Source organism: Nerophis ophidion, linkage group LG06, assembly GCF_033978795.1.
Source record: "Nerophis ophidion isolate RoL-2023_Sa linkage group LG06, RoL_Noph_v1.0, whole genome shotgun sequence".
Classification (NCBI taxonomy): Eukaryota; Metazoa; Chordata; class Actinopteri; order Syngnathiformes; family Syngnathidae; genus Nerophis; species Nerophis ophidion.
Window position 1 is genome coordinate 47,081,581 of NC_084616.1, and position 24,933 is coordinate 47,106,513.

Consider the following 24,933-nt stretch of genomic DNA (forward strand, 5'->3'; position numbering starts at 1 on the left):
TATCTTTTTTAAATAGTCTTTGGTATGACTCGGCCGGGGTCTGAAATCACAACCTACCGATCTCAAGGAGGACACTCTAACCACTAGGCCACTGAGTATGTATACATACAAATGAGACATCATATATATATATATATATATATATATATATATATACATACATATATATATATATATATATACGCACACATATATATGTGTGTGTGTGTATATATATATATATATATATACACACACACACACTATTTTAGTAGATGTTTGCTTTTTTTTTAAATTATGAATTGAGATTAATTCCATAATAGATTTGACACCCCTAATATAAACAATCATTGCTACAAAGAAATAATAGATGAAAATCCGTGTTGTCATCAATTAATAATATATTATTTGAAACTAGTATTATTATTAAGGGTTGCTATTGGAAAATATTGCACATTTTGTTATCTACTACTAAAAATGTAGGGGTACTTGAAATTGTTTTTTATGAAATAATAACTGTATATCTTTAGTTAGGTCTAAAAATGTGAAGCGATTATTATTTTTATTACACTTTTATGAAAGGAATTGCTATGTAAGACTTAATTTTTTAGGAGCATCAAGTATTAGTTGTAGCCTAAATTCTTCATCAGCTTGAATGTAAGTGTTGTTTGTATGTGTCCGGTCTTGGGTGTACCCAACCACTCACCCAAATTTAGCTGGGATGAGCTCTAGCCCATCCTTGACCCTGAACAGGAAAAGCTTGTAGAATTATTGTTTCCCAATGGTTGTTTAAAGTGCAATTGTGATGTTGGGTCATGTCTGCTCAGCCAAGCCAGTAGCCTCATTCACACTTCTGCTCATTCTCCTCCCTCTCCTCAAACCGAGCAGTTACGTCTCTTCCCAGAGCTGGTCTGAGCAGTAGCGATGGAGGCCGAGGTCAGCCAAGCCATGACCCCGTGTCAAAGGCTTGTGGACGACACCGAAAGGGTGGGCGAGGACGGCGGCGGGAAGTTGAGGAGCTCCAGCACGGCCACACCCACGCTGCTGCGGCGAGTGAACATGCAGGAGGCCGCTACCCACTTGTTGCTGCGAGGGTTGTACTTCTCGATGGAGTTGAGGCTTGAGCTGCCGTCGTTTCCTCCTACGGCATACAACCAGCCGTCCATAGCTACCAAGTCGTGAGTACTCCTGAAAGGAAGAAAAACAATTGGGGAAAACATTGATATAAAAAACTATTTTTAGTCATCTGTAAAGTGGTTCAAACTCAACAATGCCTCATGATTATCACACTTGGGGCCCTATTCCACTCTTTGTGCTTACAGTGGATCCGGAAAGTATTCAGAATGCTTAAATTTTTCCACATTTTGTTATGTCACGGCCTTATTCCTGAATAGAATACGTAAATTTTGGTCCTCAAAATTCTGCACACAATACCCCATAATGACAATATGAAAAACTTTTACATTGATTGAAAATTAAAAAAAAATAAAATCACATATATATGGTGTTCACAGCTTTTGTTCAGTACTTTATTGGTGCACTTTTGGCAGCAATTACAGCCTAAAGTTTGTTTAAATATGATGCCACAAGCTTGGCACACCTATCTTTGGACAGTTTCACTCATTGCTCTTTGCAGCACCTCTCAGGCTCATCTGGTTGGATGGGAAGCGTTGGTGCGCAGCCATTTTTAGATGTCTCCAGAGATCAGATTCAAGTCTGAGACACTCAAGGACATTTAAAGAGTTGTCGTTTCTTTGATATCTTGGCTGTGTGCTTAGTAGGGTCCTTGTCCTGCTGAAAAATGAACTGTCACCCCAGTCTGAGTTCAAGAGGGCTCTGGAGCAGGTTTTCATCCAGGATGTCTTTGTACATTGCGGCATTCATCTTTCCCTCTATCCTGGCCAGTCTCCCAGTTCATGTCACTGAAAAACATCCCCACAGCAGGATGCTGCCACCACCATTATTCACTGTAGGGATGCTCTGAGCCTGATGATGTGTGGTGCCTGTTTTCCTCCAACCATGACGCCTGGCATCCACGCCAAATAATTCAATCTTTTTCTCGTCAGACCACAAAATTTTGTTTCTCATGGTCTGAGAACCTTTCAGGTGCATTTTGGCACGTGAAACGGATGATCAGTTGAAACAGGATACCCCCGAGCTCACTTTTGAGCAAAAGCTGTGAATACTTAGTACCGGTACATGTCATTTCTTAATTTTTGATCTTTAAAAAAATCTGTTAAATTTTCTTAAAAAAAAAAGAAAAATGTTTTTACAATTTTATTATGGGGTATCTTATGTAGAACTTTTGAGTAAAAAAAAAAAAATTCATTCCATTAGGGAATAAATCTGTGACATAACATGGGGAAAAGGTGAAGTGCTATGAATACTTTCTTAATGAACTGTAAGTGATTTTTCATGCGTTCGCAAGTTGGATGGGAGAATATGATAACAGAAATGTGCGTAACTTAGGTTACGCCCACCCCGCTCAAGTTAGGCACAAGTACGTAAAACAGGAATAAAGGCAGGCTCATTACTTATGACGTGTTCGTATTAACTGTGTGAAAACTGTGTAGCTTGGAATTTTATTCACGCTTATGAATGTCATTGAAATCCATTAAAATGAAAAAGATAACACTTTATGTTTGAAGTTACAGTGTCCCCCCCCCTTCGATTGGTAGGTCGTGAGTTCAAACCCCGGCCGAGTCAGACCAAAGACTATTAGAAAAAAATGTGACACCTCCCTGCATGGCACTCAGCAGCACAAGGGGATGGGTCAAACGCAGACAGTAATTTCACCACACATAGTGTGTGTGCGACTATCAGTGTTACTTTAACTCTATTCCACAGTTATTATCTCAATGGATGTCTCCAAGTGTCTCAATTCAAGCAATCAAAAATTATTTGATAGCTTTCTGGAAATGTCTAACACCACATTAGTATGTTTGGTGTACACTGCATACAAACTTCCAAGTCAAATATAATGTTTCACCAGCTGGACATATTCCAGCCTCATATGTGTGTAAAAACAAAAATAATGAAATCAATGGGCGAATATGCGTAAGCTAGATTGGACAGGGAACGCCCACATTTGAGGATCGCTCTACTCTAAATGTGCATCTTGGAGGAAGGCGGGCAGTGACAGACTTAAGTAATTGGAGAGGATTATTTTTTGTCTCCTCACAGCCATAGTCCGCACATAGGAGAATCGAACCCTTGATGCATAAAATAATAGTTGGCTCATGTAGGGTCAATAAACAGATTAGAGATCAGCACATGGTGACATTTCCAACACAGTAAGTTGAGCCTCCCAGCAACTGGATAATAAAAGCGCTCCAAGCTATGGTTTATTCATGGCTCTGCACTTGCTCCCACAGTGTTCTGACTCACACAAAAGCAAGTGGGTGTCTGGGGTGAGGGGGTTGTGTGATTTAGCTGACACATCAACAAATCCAAGACAGCCACACCTAAAAAAAAATGTCCCATGTCTTTTTTTCTATATTTGCTATATCTGACAGTATGTGCAACTTCATCAGCGTGAATCATCAGAAACATTAAAACGTAAAACCACCAGGTCTTTAGCTGATCCGCCTACGGTTTATAGATTTAAGAGAAAATCCCACAATTGGAAGAGAATTGTGCACACAATCACACACAAATATCTAATATTACATCCCTAACAGGAATGTAAACAGTAAATTAATTTGTTGATATATTCTCAAATTGCAAAGGAGCTATTTGCAATATAATGTACATATGGTGTACAAAACCTGACTGTGTCCCTGATCAATAGGCTCATTTTTATGCATTTCTATCAGTAGTCAATTATAGTGGTTGGAGTATCCACCCTAAGATCGGTACTTTGTGAGTTCAAACTGCGGCCGAGTCATACCCTCCATCCATCCATTTTCTACCGCTTATTCCCTTTCGGGGTCGCGGGGGGCGCTGGCGCCTATCTCAGCTACAATCGGGCGGAAGGCGGGGTACACCCTGGACAAGTCGCCACCTCATCGCAGGGCCAACACAGATAGACAGACAACATTCACACTCACATTCACACACTAGGGCCAATTTAGTGTTGCCAATCAACCTATCCCCAGGTGCATGTCTTTGGAAGTGGGAGGAAGCCGGAGTACCCGGAGGGAACCCACGCATTCACGGGGAGAACATGCAAACTCCACACAGAAAGATCTCAAGCCTGGGTTTGAACCCAGGACTGCAGGAACTTCTTATTGTGAGGCAGACGCACTAACCCCTATGCCACCGTGAAGCCCCCGAGTCATACCAAAGACTATAAAAATGGGACCCATTACCTCCCTGCTTGGCACTCAGCATCAAGAGTTGGAATTTGGGGTTAAATCACCGAATTATTCCTGGGTGTGGCCCCCACTGCTGCCCACTGCTCTCCTCACCTCCCAGGGGGTGATCAAGGGTGATGGGTCAAATGCAGAGGACAAATTTCACTACACCTAGTGTGTATGTGTGACAACCATTGGCACTTTAACTTTAACTATGATTAAATATCTGAAAATCAGATTTTATTTATTTAGTTCTTATGTTTGACCTTTTCAAGCTCTGTGCTATTGATTTCTGATTTAACATGTACTTTTACTTTACATTGTCTAAAAAAACATACATTTGTTTTTATTTTGAGTTGAGATATTTTTTTAATCCTAAGTACAGTAATATGCAGTAAAATAACAGATACTGTGTATTGTTTAGAATACACATAATGTGCCAACAGATTTTGAATTCAAGTAATATAGCATTTTTTTAAGTCCTAGCAGAGTGGAAAAACAAGTTCACTTTATATGCTTAATTGTGTTTCATTGTATTCAATAAAACATACCAAATTACAATCTTAAAGTATGCATCACTTGTCAATAGGGGTCACATTGGGGCATGTGCACTTTTACACTGGAGTCCGATAAAAATCACACTTTACTTGTAGTGTAAACAGTCAGTTTGAAAAATTCGATCTCAAAAGAATCTGATTTTGGCCACTTTGGCCTGCAGTGTAAACAGTCTGATACACGTCTGCCTTGGAGACTTTGTATGTGTAATTAATATGCAACTATAATTATTTGATACTTGTTTTTAATTGACAAATGGGTTTCAGATTGCAGTATTGTTCCATTAAAGACACTTACTACATACAGTATGTCAAGTGTGTCTACTATTGTGTGCTTAGCTTTTGTGTAACTACTACCGCGCCATTTTTACCTTTTGTAAAAGACTTAGCTAAAAAAAAGAAAAGGCCAACTTTGTGTGTTTCTTGGAGGATATGATGTTAACTAGCTGTCCAGCTTTGCAAGATTAAACATGCTACACAACCGCTTGTAAAGGAATTTATTTCTGAAATTTTAGATATAAGCTGATATAAAGACAACATTAGTTGTTTGCTAAATCTGGTGAACCCATCAATTTCATGTGAATAATGTATTGTGCACTATCCATAAAACAACAATAAAAATAATTAATATAAATGGTTTTGTTGATATTGGACCCAATGACAGTATCGAATTGGGACAACCTAAAATAAATAATCAATGCATTGATAGCATCAGCACCAATCTCATTTTGAAAAGTTTAATTGTGTAAATGTTTATTAGTTATAGCTGACAAGGAGCAACACAGACTGAAATTATGTATTTTGGTTGTTCCATCATCAACCAAAAGTGTTTACCTTTAAACTTACATTACTTTTTCATTTTTAGTATGACACAATACTGGTTTGTATCTTATGTTACACCCTGCATTTATTGTTTTCCCATGTGTTCTACTAGGATTTGTGCCGGGCAAACCTGCGAATGTTCATGGCAGCCACGCCCTCCCAGGAGTTGGTCTTGGGGTTGAACCTTTCCACGGAGTTGAGGCAGCTGGTCCCGTCGTTCCCTCCTGCCACATACAGCATACCGTCTAGCACGGCTACCCCAGCGCTGCTGCGGCGACTCAGCATGTTGGCGATAGGAGTCCACGCGTTGCTCTGTACCAATCCATTGGGCGCATTAACATCCCTCACATACAGGAACGTTAGGCCTTGTCGCGAATAGAATAAAATGTACCTGAGGATCGTACTTCTCCACCGTTGCAAGATGTGAGGAGCTGTCGTAACCACCCACTGCGTACAGGTTGCCATCTGGAGGGGAAATGACAGCTTAAAAACTGCTCAAGACCAACATGTTGATGCCACGTTCCTACCGAGAGTTGCAACACGAACATATCTCCTGCGGGTACTCATGGCCGCAATGGATGTCCACGTGCTTGTCAGAGGGTCAAAACGCTCAGCACTGTAGGAAGAGAGAAGAAAAATATACTTTATGGTAGGTACAAAAAAACAGCTAAATGTGTTCTATATGTGCTCAAGTGTGTGTTCTTGTATTTCTACCCTTCTTGAGACAACAGGGAAAAGTACCGTCCGTATGAGGACCGGTGAACAAGTTAGGACATAAATCATGGTCCTGATACAGAAAACCAATAATACCACTAATAATGTCTCATTTGCACCCCTGGTGGGGAAACCATTTAAAATTAGGGTGGTCCCTAAAGGGAGGGATTTTTCAAATTGACTCTGTGTCCATTTTAAAAGTGCTCCCCCTCTGGTCAACATATGAAACAACAAGTGTGTGTACAAAAATTGAAGTGCTACCCCTCTGGTCAACATATGTAATAAGTGTGTGTAAGAAATTGAAATGCGCCATCTTTGGCCAAAATTAATAATAATACAGTATAGAGACATATTGTAATAGTCAATAATGAATATTAAAAAACAATTAAACAAAACATTCAAACAAAATATTTAACTAAAAGCTTGCCTTTTTATTTGCATCCATCCATTTTCTACCGCTTATTCCCTCTGGGGTCGCATCTCAGCTATATATTATTAATGTTGTAAATACAAATCTTAGTCAAGAAAGGCTGATCCTAAAGAGGTAGGCATTTTTTGGAGGTCCCAAGAAGGGAACAAAGACTAGAGTGTGTGTGTGTTCGTGTTTGTGTGTGTACCTATTAAGACAGGAAGCTCCATCATAACCCCCCGCAGCATACAGCAGCCCATGCAAGACCGCCACGCCTAAACAGCTCCGCCTCGTTCCCATGGAAACCTCCGGTTGCCAGGAGTTAGTGATGGGGTCATAGGACTCAACAGTTGCCAGGTCTGAGGTACCGTCATACCTGTGGGGATTTAAACAAAGTTAGAGTTAAGATAATTAACAAATTATCGAAACTTTGGATAAAGATGTTCACGTTATGAAAATGTCAGATTATTTTTACATGTAAAACAAGAACATGCTCAACTTATTCATTGTGTCAGTGCTGATCAACTGTTACAGTAAAGTTTGAAACTCACCCTCCAACAGCATAGAGTCTGTTCCCGATGGCTGCCACGCCCACCCGGGCCCGCCGAGTGGACATGGACGCCACCATGTGCCAGCGGTCCGTCCTGGTATCGTATGCCTCACAGTCTCCATGAATGGCAAACAGACTACCGCCACCTGGAGATCCACACACACACACACGCATACAACGTTCAAATACTCAACAGTTTGTTCGTTTTTAATTGGATGTGTTCCTTTGAGTTCATCTCTGACCGACAGCGAAGAGCACAGGGCTGGCACCCTCGCAGCGCCGTGGCCGCGTCCGGCTGTTACTGAGCACGCCTCTCTGCTCAGGCATCAGGTGATACTTCAGCGCCTCGATCAGCAGGTCCTTGCACTCGGAGTGATGACGCACCAGCAACTCCGTATCCACGTTGCTCATAAGGAAGTCTCGCCTCAGCAGTGGCAGCCGCACGCATTTCATCAACTAGCGAGGAAAGCATCATTTGGGTGAGTAGAACTGGATGAGTGCGTTCTAACAGATCATCAAATGCATGGGTGTTCAAACCTTTTCCAATGAGGAACAGTAAACAAATTAAAGTAAGCGGGTGTCATTTTGTTATTTTTCCTTTTTAAAACCAATACAATGTAAATATTGTTTTAACCTTTAGGGCTCTCAAGTTTGGTCCGGAGACCTGGAATAAAAACGTTAAAAAGAAGTCATATAGATTTTTTTTGTATTCTACGCTTAAATCGCTAGATCAACTTCAGGTCTATCTGTCGATATAAAGTGTTTTTATATGGTTATCTGTCCTTTTGTCAAAATCCTGTTTTTTAAGTCAAGAAGACAAAATATACAATATTTTCCCTCAAAATTATTCAAGGTGGAATATTTGAAACAAAGTAATTGGATGCTTAAACAAGTCAATAATTTACAACATTTATTTTAATTTCGTATTATTTTTTGGGCAAGGACAGTTTTTGAAAAAAAATCCCACTAAAATTCTTGGGGATCCAAAAGGGCCTCAATAAGTCATAAATCAAACATTTTTTCTCCACTTTCAACACTTAAAAGTCTATGTCAACTTCAGATCTAGTCGTCGATTATAAGTTTTTTCTTTACAAGTTTATTTCAGGTTGTGGTTTTTTTTTTGCTCTTTTTGACAGAGAAAATTTAGTTTTTTCATATGACAAACACACAAAAATGTTTCCCCCAAAATGGGGAAAAATTTAAAATTGTTGATGTGAAGTAATTGGAGCTTTCAATAGGTCAATAATTACTTTTAATTATTTTTTTATTTTTATTATCTAATTATTATTATTTCTTTTGCGATCACAGCTTTAAAGCAAAAAAAAAGCCTACAATGCAGATTTGGATAATTAAAGTCAACATTGCAAATTTTTCTTGTTACTTTTCACCCTTTTATTTCACTTTTTTTATGCTTGTTTTTTAACAGTATTTTTATAATTTGCCACGGGGCGTTAAAACATTATCTGCAGGCTGTAAATGGCCTCACAGCCACACTTTGGACACCTTTGCACTAAGATGATCTTAAATGAGTCCTACCCAAGGAACATGCGGCCGGCGCCCCTCTACGTCATGTTTAACCCAGCTTAGCACAGCCCGGTACACTTCCTCTTCGGATGGAACGTTCAGGTTGTCACTAGAAATAAGATCCAGGACCTGTAGGGACAAAACTTGATGAAGAACAATGACAAAAAAAAAATATCTTGTTGAGTTTGGTGCTTCCATGTTTCATCCACCTCAAGTCTTGACCAGCTATTTCTGTCAACACACAATACACAACTACATGTGACGTACCCACAAAAAATAATGAGAACCAATGCAAAAACTGTCTCCTAAATTCTGCATTTCAATCACACTGCCAGAATGGAACTCATTTAACAATTTATTTTTGTGATTCTGGTGGTGTACAACTGCTCTGCATTTTATGCAAGTGTCCGTATTGTTGTGGCCAGGTTGGTCGAAGTGCAGGGATAAGTAAAGATGTCATACCATCGCCCCAAGCACAAATAGAGGGCCAGATTTTTTATTCTGCCATTTAAATATCTAAGTTATAAAAAATATGTCATAAATGTTAGCATACTTTTACAATAGAATCAAATAAAGAATGTCTTAGACTACCCACGGCCCCTATCAAAAATATGAAATAGTTCGTTCCACCTGAATAGCAGCAAACCTAACTTCAAAACGTCATCCAAGGTCACCTTTCAGAATTCACACACACAGCAGTAGCTTTTTGGAACAAGGATGAGTTGATAGAAGAATGGTAAAAATGTAATAAATCTGTCTGTGGCAGTATAGGAGAAAATTATGTACAACTTTCACTTTTGCATCTCAAATGCCCATAACCGTGGTGCGTTCAAAGACCCTTGAATAAAGTTAGAAACAAGGAGATTAATAGATTTTAAAGACAGGTCGAGACATAACTACCACAGATGCACTAATATAATTATTACGGTAAGTAATAACGATGTATTGTTATTATAGTCCCATGTGTATCAGGTAGTCTCCATAAAATTTAAGCCGTCATAAAAGAAATCAAATGATTTGTATTCATATTTTAGTGAATAATGACAAGTTATATAGTGAATAATGACAAGTTATATAACTATTATGGATATACTTTATATTAAAGTTGTCTGCACTTGTTTTATTAAAACCAAATATACCAAATATTTCAACCAAAAAACATAGTTAGCTTTACCATGAGCAGCTGAGATAGGCTCCAGCACCCACAGCTACCCTGAAAGGGACAAGCAGTAGAAAATGGATGGATGGATGGTAAACATACCAAGTGTGTGTATGGGGCGGTGACATTGGGTTTAAGGTGGGACGTAGGGGTTGAAGAAGTCTTGTGTATGGAGGACCAGAATTGGTGCTATGCCCCTGATTGTGGCCTGTACTATATGTCCAAATTCATTGCAAAAGTGCATGGAATTATCAGAGAAATTAATGCACTGTATAGACACACGCACACAAAAAAACACACGCACACAGTCTGTGGTGGTACAGGTATATGGAGTGCTGCAGTCTGAGTGGCTGGCTGGCACTGTTCCCAGAGGAAGCTGGGGCTGCAGACAGCTGCTGCTGCTGCTGCTGCTGCTGCTTGGTCAGACGAGGGCAGCAGTTAGCAGCCTATGCACTAATCCACTTTGTTTACCAGGCCTGGAGGATGGGGGCTGTAAAAAAAAAAATCATGCCCTTTTTATTTAAAACGGCCACCTAATATTAAACATCCATCCATCCATCCATTTCCTACCGCTTGTCCCTACAGTAAAATGTAATCAATTTAAAATATGTATTCATTTTATTATTATATTGTCACTCAAAGAAAAACAAATACACTTCCTTTTTAGGCCAGACGCATTTAAATTCATTCAGGTCTGGTGCAGTTTTGTGATGGCCGCACAGGAGCTGCAGACAGAACGTGCTCGTAAAAAAACTACCAAACGTCTATTTTTAATTTGCCATTACAGCAGCAGCTTAAACGCCATTGTTTTCATGTACTGCAGGGACACACCCATTGAATCCTGGGAGAATAAAGCGTTGCGTCATACACCCACATAGCACCTAAATGTCATAGGGGCTGACAGTGCATAACAGCTGCCTATTTACTTTTGTGTGCAGAATTTGGATAGTGAGACCTCATTGAAATAGTTGTGATATAGTTATAGTAATTATAGACTGTAAGCCAGGATAATATACCTTTATCTGATTACCTTTCTTCACTGATTGTCTGGGAAAAATCAAGTTGAAGATACCAAACATCGTTCCATGCCCTATACATTTCTCGGGGTTCACCAACTACGGTCACAGTGCATTGCGGATTTCAAAGTACAATTGAGTACATTGAGATTTGAGTACCTGATGTTATGAATTTCTATGTAACGGACGTATCTTGTTTATGAGCACATATATGTAACATTGACTATGACATAAACTGGGGGTCAGCAACCCGCGGCTCTAGAGCGGCGCCCTGGTCAGGGGGGTTTTAGCGGAAACACAACCCTGTTTAGATGTTGTTCCAAGACCAGTGCTTCTCAATTATTTTCATTTGCGCCCACCCCTACAAAGAAAATATTTCACTCCCCTCCAGGAAGAACAAAATATTTCGCACCCCTCCACTCTCCACAGTGAATATAAAAAGTATATTTTGTCTATAAAATTGTTGTAAATACACCTCTGCATAACATTGTACCCTTATCGACATTAAAGAAAACAACCCACCAGTCTCTCCTTGTCTCCCCCGTAGTCACAGTGAAGCCAAACGCTACACACAGGACACTTTGTCATATTCTAGTACGGCATGTTCCACTAGGTCTCGCACGTCTCCCCTGGCATTGCACTCCACCGCCTCACTATTTGAGAAGGACTGCCCAAGACACCCTGGAAAAAGCAAGCGGTACCTTTGTGGTACCGCTGCAGATCTCGTGCCCGCACACAGCAGGAGGATGGGAAGAGCCAGAAATGACAATAGACCGGTCCCAAATGCAACCTCGAGACAGGAGCCCTTGACTCGCAACACATGCCTCCTCAAAGCACACCAAATGCCCATGCAACACGCCACATAGTGAACAGGCATGAATCAGTCATCCACAAGGCTCTATAGGCTATGTTTGGTGCCGCCAACAAATCACAAGACAGGTGCAGCCCCGGCCACATAATCATCCTTGTTGCTGCTACTTGATCTTAGCGCTGCTTTCAATACCGTCGATCATAATATTTTATTAGAGCGTATAAAAACACATATTGGTATGTCAGACTTAGCCTTGTCTTAGTTTAACTCCTATCTTACTGACAGGACGCAGTGCGTTTCCCATAACAATGTGACCTTGGAGTACGTTAAGGTAACGTGTGGAGTTCCATAGGGTTCGGTTCTTGGCCCTGCACTCTTCAGCATCTACATGCCGCCACTCGTTGACTTCATCCACAAATATAAGGTGTTTTGATTTCACTGTTATGCTGATGACACCCAACTCTACATGCCCCTAAAGCTGACCAACATGCCAGATTGTAATCACCTGGAGGCGTATCTTAATAAAAATTTAACAATGGCTGTCCAGCAACATTTTGCAACTCAACGCAAAGAAAACAGAAATGCTGGAAACCGACACCTATTTAATAAAACCACCTTGACATTGGACAGCTAAACAATTACACAAAGCGACTTGGTAAAGAATCTGGGTATTATCTTCAACCCAACTCTCTCATTTGAGTCACACATTAGGAGTGTTACTCAAACGTCCTTCTTTCATCTCCGTAATATTGTTAAAATTTGTTCCATTTTGTCCACCACCGACGCTGAGATCATTATTCATTTTATTTAGCATTAAAATATTACAGTTGGTGCAAACCCCATTTCCATATGAGTTGGGAAATTGTGTAACCATTTGTATTTAAGAATGCCCTGTCCCCCAGCTATGTTGCAGGGATGTGGACTTCACATTTGTAAGTTTACTATACTGTGATGTGTTCTTGCTGACGTCCATCTGGATGGTCATAAAGCCAACTGCTTGTACAGAGTGACTAATAAATACAACCATCTATTAATTGATTATCTTAAAGACACCACTACTGTCAATGCTTGAAACAGTCTCATTCTCACTGTTCTCTTAACCCACCTGGCATCTCCTCTTCTTAGGGCATATTTGGAGTGAACCCTGATGTGGTGTTTACATACGGTATGTCCCTTTTCTTTCATTGTGAGTTCACTAAATAGTTCTTATTTTAATTCTAGAAAAGGCCATATCACATGAATCTAGCATATCTGACCTCATCTCTGATTTCTGTGTCCCTCAGAACACAAACGTCCATGCAGCCTTTTGTCAAAGAATATATAAGTACAAAATAAGCTATTATCTCTTTGTTCACCTAAACCTTTTTAAACTATACTTTAACCACACTTTATTACCATTTTTGAAAAGACACTAAGTGCACATATATTCTCTGATATGTCGTGTGTCTGCGTATAGCGTATAAATAATAATCGTGGGCCGCCATGACCAAAAATGCCAGGGCCTATTTTAAGTCCCAGTCTAGCCCTGGTTATAAACTAGCACCATTCATGACAACGGTCTGATCAGTGTCGTCATCCAGCCTGCTCTTTGTCTGTCTCCAGTCCACACACTCAGAGCTGGTGAAGGAAGTCACATGACGCTGTGATGCGCTTTCAAAATAAAAGCATGTATACTTCAGCGGTATATCTTTTTGGATGGGACAAATGCGTCTTTCTCCAATATTGAGGGTCCCTACACCCCTGCTTTGGACTGGAATAAACTGCTGAAAAAGAAAAAGCTGGCGTGCCAGATGAAATAGTCCATGGCAGCTCAGCTCAGCAAGACTTGGACTGATTTTGATTGAAGCACTTAGCTGAGGAAAAACAAAGGTCTCGTTTATTTACAATAGCCCACTGTGTCTTCACAGGGTTTTTTCTACAGCAGGGGGTTCCAGCTTTCATCAGGAGCTACTATGACAAAATTCAGAAAATGTGAGCTATTCTTGTTTTATTTTTATGACGGGCAAATTTTACTTTGTTTACAGAGCAGCCCTCCTCTCAAACAGTGTGGTCATTTGTCATTAAATAACGCATGGGAACAACTGCACTCACCTGCTTCAGCGGCAATAGCATGAACTCCTCCGTCTTACAGACCTCCACAAAGTGCTGCAGGACGTACTTGTGCGCCGATTTGAGAAGATCGCTGCAAGAGTGCGTGTCGGCAAAGCCTCGGATGCCCAGGCAGTTGGAGGGGTCCAGCTGGCTGAGGAGGAACTTGCAGCATGCGTCCCGCACCCCGTTGAGCTGCAGCAAGCTCGCCGCCGGAAGCAATGTCTGAGGAAAGGTGCGGTTACAGGTGGAAGTGGGAAAACAGCCAGAATGTTGAAAAAGCTAGCTTACCTGAACGTTACCCTCCCCGACAACTATCTCTGCCGTGTAGGCGTACTGGACCAGCTGCTCCAACGCCTGGGGGTCGATATCGTGTAGCGTCACGTGGGTCTGACGACTCTCTGACATCTCATCTACACAACACACGATGACTTTTAGCATCCATTGTGTTCAAATATTGAAAAAAAAATCAGGATCATGTGGAGAATACAGTCTTTGGGGGGCAATTTGGAGGTTGATGCCTTGCTCAAAGGCACAACAGCAGCACTGCTCTTTGTAAACAGACCAACCATTTCCAATTGCCAGATTGTTTTGGCCTCAGCAGGATTATTCTAGTAATCTTTCGATGAATTTGTTTGCTCAAGTTATCAGATAAAACAGACTTTAAAGAGGACCTATTTTTCAGAACTAACCTTTCCTACCTATTTGTACTTGCTTTTGTGTTTTTGGAGCATAAGTCCCAAAACTTTGAAATGAAACCATAGAAGCGTGGCGGAGATATTGATAAAAAAATCTTGCCTTCCTTCATACTTCCTCCAAACAAGCTATGAGGAATTTGCTCTATTTGTGACATATTTCACATTAGTGACATCAGCAGATATCTCCATAAATGATAAATTTTAACTCGAAGAGCTTTGCGCAAGTCCGTCCATTGTAGTCCAGTTCCTTCTTTTTCTCTATCTTCTTGTTGTGGGTCGGTCTGGCTCGTATATGCACATGCATCCTCAGGTGTTACCATTTCTGTTACAAAGTAGCGTGTAGTCGTAACTTATATCTGTCAGTAGACTCCATATGGGATTGCTAAAACTACAACATGGCTGACAGGGAGAAGATTGTATCAAAGTGGAGGCATCTGAAGACCACCCACAAAACAGCATATCCTTAAGAGACAGTCATATAGCTACTTGAATATTACATGTTATATAGACCACAAGCAAGTGTTTAAAATGTAGGAAGTGTTTAAAATGTAAGATGACCCCTTTAAAAGGGAAACTGCACTTTTAAAAAGCAATTTGCCTATTGTTCACAATCACTTTTAAAGACAGGACGACGAATGTATTTTTTAATGCATTCTAACTTGTAAATAAATGTACAAACCCCGTTTCTATATGAGTTGGGAAATTGTGTTAGATGTAAATATAAACGGAATACAATGATCTGCTAATCCTTTTCAACCCATATTCAATTGAATGCACTACAAAGACAAGATATTTGATGTTCAAACTCATAAACTTTATTTTTTTTTTTTACAAATAATAATTAACTTAGAATTTCATGGCTGCAACACGTGCCATTACCTTTTCTTTTAACAACACTCATTAAACGTTTGTGAACTGAGGAAACTAATTGTTGAAGCATTGAAAGTGGAATTATTTCCCATAATTGCTTTATGTAGAGCTTCAGTGGTTCAAAAGTCCGGGGTCTCCGCTGTCGTATATTACGCTTCATAATGCGTCACACATTTTCGATGCGAGACATTTTCCCAACTCAAATGGAAACGTGGTTTGTAAATAAAAGTCTTACAGCCGAGCCAACAGGAAGTCCTTTATTCCACCCATAAAACCCCCCAAAATCTACCAAAAGCGCCAACAATAGTCCATTTTTATTTCGTGACTTGAATATCAACCAAGTATTAGTGATATTGCTATTATAAGCATTAATGCAGACAAACTATTTATAGCGGCACTATGATCACAAGCTTGTGTGACATAATCGACTGATCAGCTGCTTCTTTGCTCGTCAAACGTTATTGCAGATCATAAATCATGCCTCTAACCTGGATAGTAGAAGGACTAGGGTCAGGAATGGTCGAGAACAACATGAAAAGATGCTTTGTTCCATCCACCCTTTTCTTCGCAAAGATTATGAGCAATTTTTCATCCAAACGGGAATATAGCAAGATTGTATCAGTCGTCATCCTAATGACAGCAGACCGTATACAGTAAGTGATGTTTTATTGTTTTTTGTTGGCTCTCATGAAGTCTGCAGGGAGTAATCAGTGATGTAGTTTAAAAAAAAAAGTGACCATGATTTGTTTTTTAAATTAATATGTAAATATTAAATATTATTATAAATGTGCCTGTTACTACTAAGAATTTGATGGAGGTGTTTGGCTGTTTTTTTAAGGGCTTTATCACCAGAATAGAGCGGCTCCCAAAACCTCCATTGTAAGCAGACTTTTGATCACATTGATTTACTATTTAGAATGCATTAAACAAATTACAAACGACATCTCTTTTATAATAATTTCGACTGATAGGCAACATTTAAAAAAGTGCAGTTCCCCTTTAAAGCCTCAATGCGTATTTCAGGGAAAATAGTTACAATAAACAATCTTTCTTGTCAAAACCTTCATTCTTTTTTTCTAATAATGCCAATATGAACGTTGAAATTTTACTTTTAACACGTGTGCATTAATGAAAAAGTATACAAAATGAATAACATCTCAGCTATTTGCCACCACACATATCAGCACTCGTGTGTGCTCTATTGCAGCAGCCGTGTGGAAACGACGTCCACATATTTAAAATTTCCGAGCACGCCAATTTTTAATGATTACTCTCATTTAACAATTAGTTGGAGCAACAGAATAGAAATTATAGTTTTTTTCTGAACTAATTATGTATTTAATTGTAGCAACACTAGTCCTTACGGACATATATATTAATTTTAACTTCAGCGCACCTCTTTGGGGCTCCATATCTCTTCACAAGTGTTCCATTTTTTATAAGAAGCGAGTATCTGCAAACACCTAATTAGGAAAAAGATAAACAGTCTCTCCAAACGAGCTCATTATTACACCAGATGAGGTTTGGTGGCAGACAGTCTGGAGGCAGTTTACCAGTACAATGCTCTCATTTGGGGAGGAAATATGAGACACGCACATCATCACAGACCACCTGTGCCCACAGACAGGAAGAGGAGGTCGGGAACAATGAGGCTGAGAAGCGGACGAGGAGGCATTCACAGGGGACTCAAATGTTTCTGAGGTCCGCTAACATGGAGTCAAGGGACGCAAGCACATAGGACTTACTAGTAAACATGGCTTGGAAGTAAGGGCTGCACGAAGCGAGCACCACTTTATGCGCCTTAATCTCCTTGTTGGAGACATGCAGCACGATGTCACACAGCAACCCGCGCTGCCGCATCCTGTTCATGGATACAAAGGAGTCGTGGTAGTGGCGCTTGGAGTTGTGCGAAATGCTGTGGCCGTCGCGGTTCAGCAGCTGCATGCCTCCTTCCATCATGGTGCCGGATGTGACGGGCGCCGGCTCGTGCCTGTGCCGCACTCTGGGCAACTGGGGGGAAAAAACAAAAAACATTAGAAGAGGTTGTCATTAACTTTAGCAATACCATTCGTCATCAGAAATGTCTTCCACCTGAGATGATAGTTAATCAGAAGGTGTTGTGACAGGTGTCTTAAGCATTTGCTACTTTTTGTTACTGGTATAGTTCTCATGATGACAGACCGCCGGTCAGCACAATAGAAATGTCCGTCCAGACATCAAGTGTAGGCTTGCCGGCACTCAAAGAGGCACTAAAAAATACAACCTCTTGGCAAAAATTATGTAATTGCCAGTCTTGGAAGATGTTTATTCAGTTGTTTAATTTAGTAGAAAAAAAAAAAGCAGGTATCAGAAATGACACAACTAAAACACATTTCAAAGGACAACTTTCTCGCTTTCCTTAGATAAATCAAGAAAATATTTTTTTTTTATTATTAAATCAAATAGAGTGAGAAAATTATGGAATCACTCAATTCTTAGGAAAGTGATGAAGTCGTGAAAAACAAACAAATAACACTACAACCATTAGTACTTTGTTGCACCACCTCTGTTTTTTATAATAGCTTGCAGTCTATTAGGCATGGACTTCAAAAGCTATATACAGTACTTTTCATCAATTTTCCTCCAACTTTCTCTGCTTGCTGTTGTCACATCAGCTTTGCAGGTTAGAGTCTTGTCATGGACCACTTTTATTCCATTTCCATTTTTCGGATTAACTCGCTGGATTATAAAGAAAATATAACATACATCCATAAACGAGGATGCATATGCAAAAGTGCCATATATTTATCTCTACAGTAATCTATTTATATCTGCACCTTATTGCTCTTTCATCCTGCACTATAATGAGCTAATGCAACAAAATTTGGTTCTTATCTGTACTGTAAAGTTCAAATTTGAATGACAATAAAAGGAAGTCTAAGTCTAAGTCACAGTATGATGCAATGCAGTTTTCTAAGCACACTAATAAATATATTTTTAAAGATGAATGCCATTTCAAATATTTTAAACCAATGTATTGGCTGAAAGCGTCCTACACCTCGGTCTTTGATGTCAAACAGTTTCCCCTCGTGAATTTGAAGGAAAAAAACACAGGTAGTCTGGTTCAAAGTCTATTCAAAGCAGATATCAAGGCTGCAACACAAATAAAATACTGTCTAAGTTTTTGTGTTTGGACAGTCTGTATGACCACATTTCTCTACTCATTGCCATATCAAGTGACAACACAGTTGTGTCTAGCTTTAGATCCACTCCTTAAACACAAAAGGCCGCGCGCACGCACGCACATACATACACACACACATTTGTAATTGTTACCTTCTTGAGACCTCTGAAAAATGCCTACCTCTTTAGGATCACCCGTTCTTGATATAAAGATTTTTATTTACAACATTAATAATATAAACATACTATAATCTTTTGTTTGTAATTTTTTTTAATCATTATTTGCATCAAGTTATTACAGTATGTCTCTATATACATATGTTTTTTCTATTAATTTTGGCCAAAGGGGGAACATTGCAATTTCTGACACACACTTGTTATTACATATGTTGGCCAGAGGGGGAGCACTTAAATTTTTTACACACACTTTTTATCTCATATGTTGACCAGAGGGGGAGCACTTTTAAAACCGACACACAGTCAATTTGAAAAATCCCTTCTTTTTGGGACTACCCTCATTTTGATAGATTTCACCATGAGATCTCTATTTTTTGTTGTTTGTAATGTGCTTAAGGCCGATGACAAATGACTCACGGACCACAGATGTGCCACACTTTGGGCAACCTAGCTGCAGAAGCTAACTGTTAATTGCCACTATAGTCTTAGTACCGTAGTGTATTCCTTCATCCTATGGTCACATATGGGACGCGAGTCGTAAAAACAGCTGTTGACCTGGCAGGTTTTTTCGGGGAAAAATAGGGAAGTCTTTCTTTAGCTGCCGTTTTGTTTTATCATATATTGCTGCCTTTGCACTTGTCAATGTTTACTTTTGTATGCACATTCAGTAAACAAAAAATCCTGACTTTGGAGCAATGTTCACAGACTAGTATTTGGCTCTCTATTAGATGCATTGGTTTTCCGTATTGGGACCATGATTTCAGTCCTAACTTGTTCACCGGTCCTCATAAGAACAGTGATTTTCCTTGATGTCTCAAGAAGAGAATAAATACTAGAACACACACATTCCTGTATTTTTTACCTTCTTGAGACCTCCGAAAAATGCCTACCTCTTTAGGACCACCCTTTCTCGATATATAAGGATTTGTATTTACAACAATAATAATATTTACATACTATGCAAATATAGAAAAAGTAAGCTTTTAGTTTTTTTTTGTTTTTTTTTTATTGTTTGTGATTGGGTTTTTAATCTTCATTATTTATATCAAATTATTTCGGCATGTCTCTACATACATATTGTTTTCATTATTTTGGCCAAAGAGGGCACATTTCAATTTTTTACACACACTTATTACATATGTTGGCCAGAGGAGGAGTACTTCAAATTTTGACACACACTTTTTATTTCATACGTTGACCAGAGGGGGAGCACTTTTAAAACCGACACACGGTCAATTTGAAAAACCCCTCCTTTTTGGGACCACCCTAATTTTGATAGATTTCACCACAAGGGGTGCAAATGAGATCTCTATTTTTGTTTTTTGTAATGTGCTTAAGGCCGATGACAAACGCGTCCCGGACCACAAATGGCCCCCTGTGCCACACTTTGGGCAACCCAGCTGCAGAAGCTACCTGTTAATGGCCACTATAGTACCGTAGTGTTTGTTCATTCTTTGGTCACATATGAGACGCAAGTCGTAAAATCAGCTGTTGACCTGGCGTTTTTTTTCGGGGATGAATAGGGAAAGTCCTTCTTTAGCTGCAGTCTGTTTTATCATATATTGCTGCCTTTGCTCCTGTCAATGTTTACTTTTGTATGCACATTCAGTCAACAAAAAATCTTGACTTTGGAGCAATGTTCCCAGACTCCAGTATTTAGCTCTCTATTAAATGCAATGGTTTTCCGTATTAGGACCATGATTTCGGTCCTAACTTGTTCACCGGTCCTCATATGGAAGGTACTTTTCCTTGTTGATGTCTCAAGAAGAGTATAAATACTAGAACACACACACGCACAAAGATATACACAGTAGAACAGTGTTTTTCAACCACTGTGCCGCGGCACACCAGTGTACCGTGAGATATAGTCACGTGTGCCGTGGGAGATTATCTAAATTCACCTATTTGGATTAACAATATCTTTTGCAAACCAGTAATTATAGTCTGCAAATTGTGTTGTTGTTGAGTGTCTGTGCTGTCCAGAGCTCGGGAGATTAACCGTGTAATACTCTTCCATATCAGTAGGTGGCAGCAGGTATTAAATTGCTTTGTAGATGTCGGAAACAGCGGGAGGCAGTGTGAAGGTAAAAATATGTCTAATGCTTAAACCAAAAATTAACAAATGGTGAGTGCCCCTAAGAAAAAGCATTGAAGTTTAGGGAAGGCTATGCAGAACGAAACTAAAACTGAACTGGCTACAAAGTAAACAAAAACAGGGCGACAGCAAAGACTTACTGTGGAGCAAAGACGGCGTCCACAAAGTACATCCAAACATGACATGACGATCAACAATGTCCCCACAAAGAAAGATAAAAACAACTGAAATATTCTTCATTGCTAAAACAAAGTAGATGCGGGAAATATCACTCAAATATCACATGAAACTGCTACAGGAAAATACCAACAAAACATGATCGCAAGACAAGAACTAAAACATTAAACAGGAAAACAGCAATAAACTCCAAATAAGTCAGGGCGTGATGTGACAGGTGGTGACAGTACACCTACTTTGAGCAAGAACTATATTGATGCATGCTTGGTTATGCTTTTAAGTCATATCCAACAATTGCGACGACTTTTTACGGTCAACTGAGTTTCGTTTTTTAATGATTTCTGCTGGTGGTGTGCCTCAGGATTTTTTCAACGTAAAAAATGTGCTTCGGCTCAAAAAAGGTTGAAAAACATTGCAGTAGAAGATATACACACATACATTTTTGTATTTGTTACCTTCTGAGACCTCCGAAAAATGCCTACCTCTTTAGAACCACCCTTTCTGGATATATAAAGACTTGTATTTACAACATTAATAATATTTGCATACTATGCAAAGATACAAAAAGTAAGCTTTTAGTTATTTTTTGTATTGTTTGTGATTGGTTTTTAATCATTATTTACATCAAGTTATTTTGGTATGTCTCTATATACATCCATCCATTTTCTACCGCTCGTCCCTTTTAGGGTCGCGGGGGTGCTAGAGCCCATCTCAGCTGCATTCAGGCGGAATGCGGTGTACACCCTGGACAAGGCGCCTCCTCATCACAGGGCCAACACAGATAGACAACATTCACACACTAGGGCAAGGGTAGGGAACCTATGGCTCTTGAGCCAGATGTGGCTCTTTTGATGACTGCATCTGGCTCTCCGATAAATCTTAGCTGACATTGCTTACACGATAATAACTCCGTTGGTAATAACAGTGTTAAAAAATAACGTTCAAAATATTAAACATTCTCATGGACTTTCCACCACACCTGTTCAAAGAGCCGCATTAATGGTAAGACGTATTTTATTTATTATTGGTTTGCTTCAGAAGAACAATGTCATTTAAAACAATAAGATACTTATTATACTCTAAAATGTTGGTCTTACTTAAAAATGCATGCATTTAGTTGTATTCAGTGATAAAAAATATTATGTGGCTCTCATGGGAATACATTGTTAAATATTTGGCTTCCACGGCTCTCAGCCAAAAAGGTTCCCGACCCCTGCACTAGGGCCAATTTTATTGTTGCCAGTCAACCTATCACCAGGTGCATGTCTTTAGAGGTGGGAGGAAGCCGGAGTACCCGGAGGGAACCCACAGAGTCAAGGGGAGAACATGCAAACTCCACAGAGAAAGATCACGAGTCCAGGAGTGAACTCAGGAACAAATCCTGACTATGGAGCAATGTTCACATCAATCCATCCATCCATCCATCCATTTTCTACCGCTTACTCCCTTTTGGAGTCGTGGGGGGCGCTGGCGCCTATTTCAGCTACAATCGGGAGGAAGGTGGAGTACACCCTGGACAAGTTGCCACCTCATCGCAGGGCCAACACAGATAGACAGACAACATTCACACTCACATTCACACACTAGGGCCAATTTAGTGTTGCCAACCAATCTATCCCCAGGTGTATGTGTTTGGAAGTGGGAGGAAGCCGGAGTACCCGGAGGGAACCCACGCATTCACGGGGAGAACATGCAAACTGCACACAGAAAGATCCCGAGTCCAGGATTGCACTCAGGAACAAATCCTGACTTTGGAGCAATGTTCACAGACTCTAGTATTTGGCTCTCTTATTAGATGCAATGTTTTTTTTTTTATTGGGACCATGATTTCGGTCCTAACTTGTTCACTGGTCCTCATATTGAAGGTACTTTTCATTGTTGGTGTCTCAAGAAGGATAGGAATACAATACACACACACAGCATCATCTGCTGTATGGAGGCATCCATCCATTTTCTACCGCTTATTCCCTTTGGGGTCGCGGGGGGCGCTGGTGCCTATCTCAGCTACAATCAGGCGGAAGGCAGTGTACATCCTGAACAAGTCGCCATGTCATCACAGGGCCAACACAGATAGACAGACAACATTCACACTCACATTCACACACTAAGGCCAATTTAGTGTTGCCAATCAACCTATCCCCAGGTGCATGTCTTTGGAAGTGGGCAATCCGCTTTAATTCCAATGGGGAATACAGCATAAGACAGTGGTTCTCAAATGGGGGTACGCGTACCCCTGGGGGTACTTGAAGGTATCCCTCTAAGGTACGCGCCTGTGCAATTGCACACTGCTCACGCCTCCTCTGCTCACGGCAAATCTAGGCCGCACACAAAATCGAATAAAAAGATAAGCGCATAACAGTGTGCACGTCTGCCGTCGCTCACATGTGCGCCACTGAATGCTCAAGGAGTTTTGCCGTTTGCTCACACATGAAAAATTGGAAAGAAAATTGGCCAAGGGGTAGTATGTGAGATTTAAAAAAAATATTCTATAAATAGCAACAATTCAAAAATCCTTTATAAATATGTTTATTGAATAATACTTCAACAGAATATGAATGTAAGTTCATAAACTGTGAAAAGAAATGCAACAATGCAATATTCAGTGTTGACAGCTAGGATTTTTGTGGACATGTTCCATAAATATTGATGTTAAAGATTTCTTTTTTGTGAAGAAATGTTTAGAATTAAGATCTATTACAATACCCAAAGAGGGCACTTTAAGTTGATGATTACTTCTATGTGTAGAAATCTTTATTTATAATTGAATCACTTGTTTATTTTTCAACAAGTTTTTAGTTATTTTTATATATTTTTATCCAAATTGTTCAAGAAGGACCACTACAAATGAGCAATATTTTGCACTGTTATACAATGTAATAAATCAGAAACCGATGACATAGTGCTGTATTTTACTTCTTTATCTCTTTTTTTCAACCAAAAATGTTTTGCTCAGATTAGGGGGTACTTGAATTAAAAAAAATGTTCACAGGGGGTACATCACTGAAAAAAGGTTGAGAACCACTGGCAAACGATAAGACAATGTCACACTGAAGGCTGCAACAATTAAGTACACAGCGTTGTGCATTACAGTCCTATTTAAAACGGAGACGCTTGGTGCAAAAAAGACAACACAATCCAAACTAGCAGCTTTGCAAAATCGTGCCAATTAAACCTCTTACTTTTATCAAGGCACAACCAAAACTGACAACGCAGATAGCGTCCAATGTTATTGTCAAAGCATACAAGCTTAAATCAGCATTTGTTTTGAAGCAACATCAACACACAATATGGACATTATTTACCGGTAGCTTTGTTGCGGTTATATTTGCAATTGGTGTCGTTCCCGCAATGATGGAAGGAGATAAATCTGCAGCTGTCGCAGTCAGAGTGGTAGGGGAAACGGTAGCAGCTGTGCCGGCTACCTGTCCACATTCGTCTCCAGTTTAGGAACATCAAGAAAAATCCCTGTTTGGTGCCTTGTATACGATTGACGTCAATGCACAAAAAAAATTATGAACGCTGACATAGAAGCGTTAAGGTGGAATTTTGAAAAACCTCTTTTCAAAGCACTAACGCAACTCAAATTAGAGCCCAATAATCTCCAGATAAATTCTAATTAGCATTAATTAAGAGAGCATGTACGTATAAAATCCCACATGCCATGTTCAATTTAGGTCTGGAAGCGTGTAAATTATTCCTAATCAAACATACGACCTTAAGCAAGCCCTCGTTAGGCTCGGAGTCCGGAAGTAACTGTGAGTTATACGACCACGCATGCGTAAAAGGCGGGTATTCTCTAAAACGATGCGTGATTGGGCAGACCCCCCACTACA

The 24,933-nt window shown here is 39.8% G+C and overlaps 1 protein-coding gene and 1 long non-coding RNA gene across 3 annotated transcripts; one reads left to right on the forward strand and one right to left on the reverse strand.

Moving 5' to 3' along the window:
* Positions 1-222: 222 nt before the first annotated feature.
* On the reverse strand, positions 223-24,865 carry klhl17 (kelch-like family member 17). 2 transcript variants are annotated; one of them, XM_061903956.1, is made up of 13 exons: positions 24,403-24,865; positions 17,235-17,499; positions 14,213-14,334; positions 13,925-14,146; positions 10,022-10,060; positions 8,860-8,976; positions 7,566-7,779; positions 7,325-7,469; positions 6,982-7,149; positions 6,178-6,266; positions 6,042-6,115; positions 5,781-5,962; positions 223-1,167 (listed from the first exon to the last, which is right to left on the reverse strand). In XM_061903956.1, the coding sequence occupies exons 2-13, from the start codon at positions 17,446-17,448 to the stop codon at positions 939-941; spliced, it is 1,815 nt and encodes a 604-aa protein (XP_061759940.1). In that variant the 5' UTR covers positions 17,449-17,499; positions 24,403-24,865; the 3' UTR covers positions 223-938. The 2 variants fall into 2 exon arrangements, with proteins under 2 accessions (XP_061759940.1, XP_061759941.1); XM_061903957.1 differs by lacking the exon at positions 10,022-10,060 and having other exon boundaries at positions 225-1,167; positions 24,403-24,863.
* On the forward strand, positions 7,339-13,153 carry LOC133554796 (uncharacterized). The gene is made up of 3 exons (XR_009807217.1): positions 7,339-7,802; positions 12,959-12,998; positions 13,117-13,153. It is a non-coding gene; the product is annotated as an uncharacterized LOC133554796 (long non-coding RNA).
* Positions 24,866-24,933: the final 68 nt, after the last annotated feature.

Bases quoted from the DNA above. Each gene is read 5' to 3' on its own strand.
- klhl17 (XM_061903956.1), bottom strand. From the start codon at position 17,448: ATGATGGAAGGAGGCATGCAGCTGCTGAACCGCGACGGCCACAGCATT. The intron at 10,061-13,924 runs GTGAGTGCAGTT...TGTCCCTTTCAG, and splicing joins TGCTATTGCCGCTGAAGCAG to GGTAGCTGTGGGTGCTGGAG. The intron at 6,267-6,981 runs GTACACACACAA...CTCTTCCTACAG, and splicing joins GGAGCTTCCTGTCTTAATAG to TGCTGAGCGTTTTGACCCTC.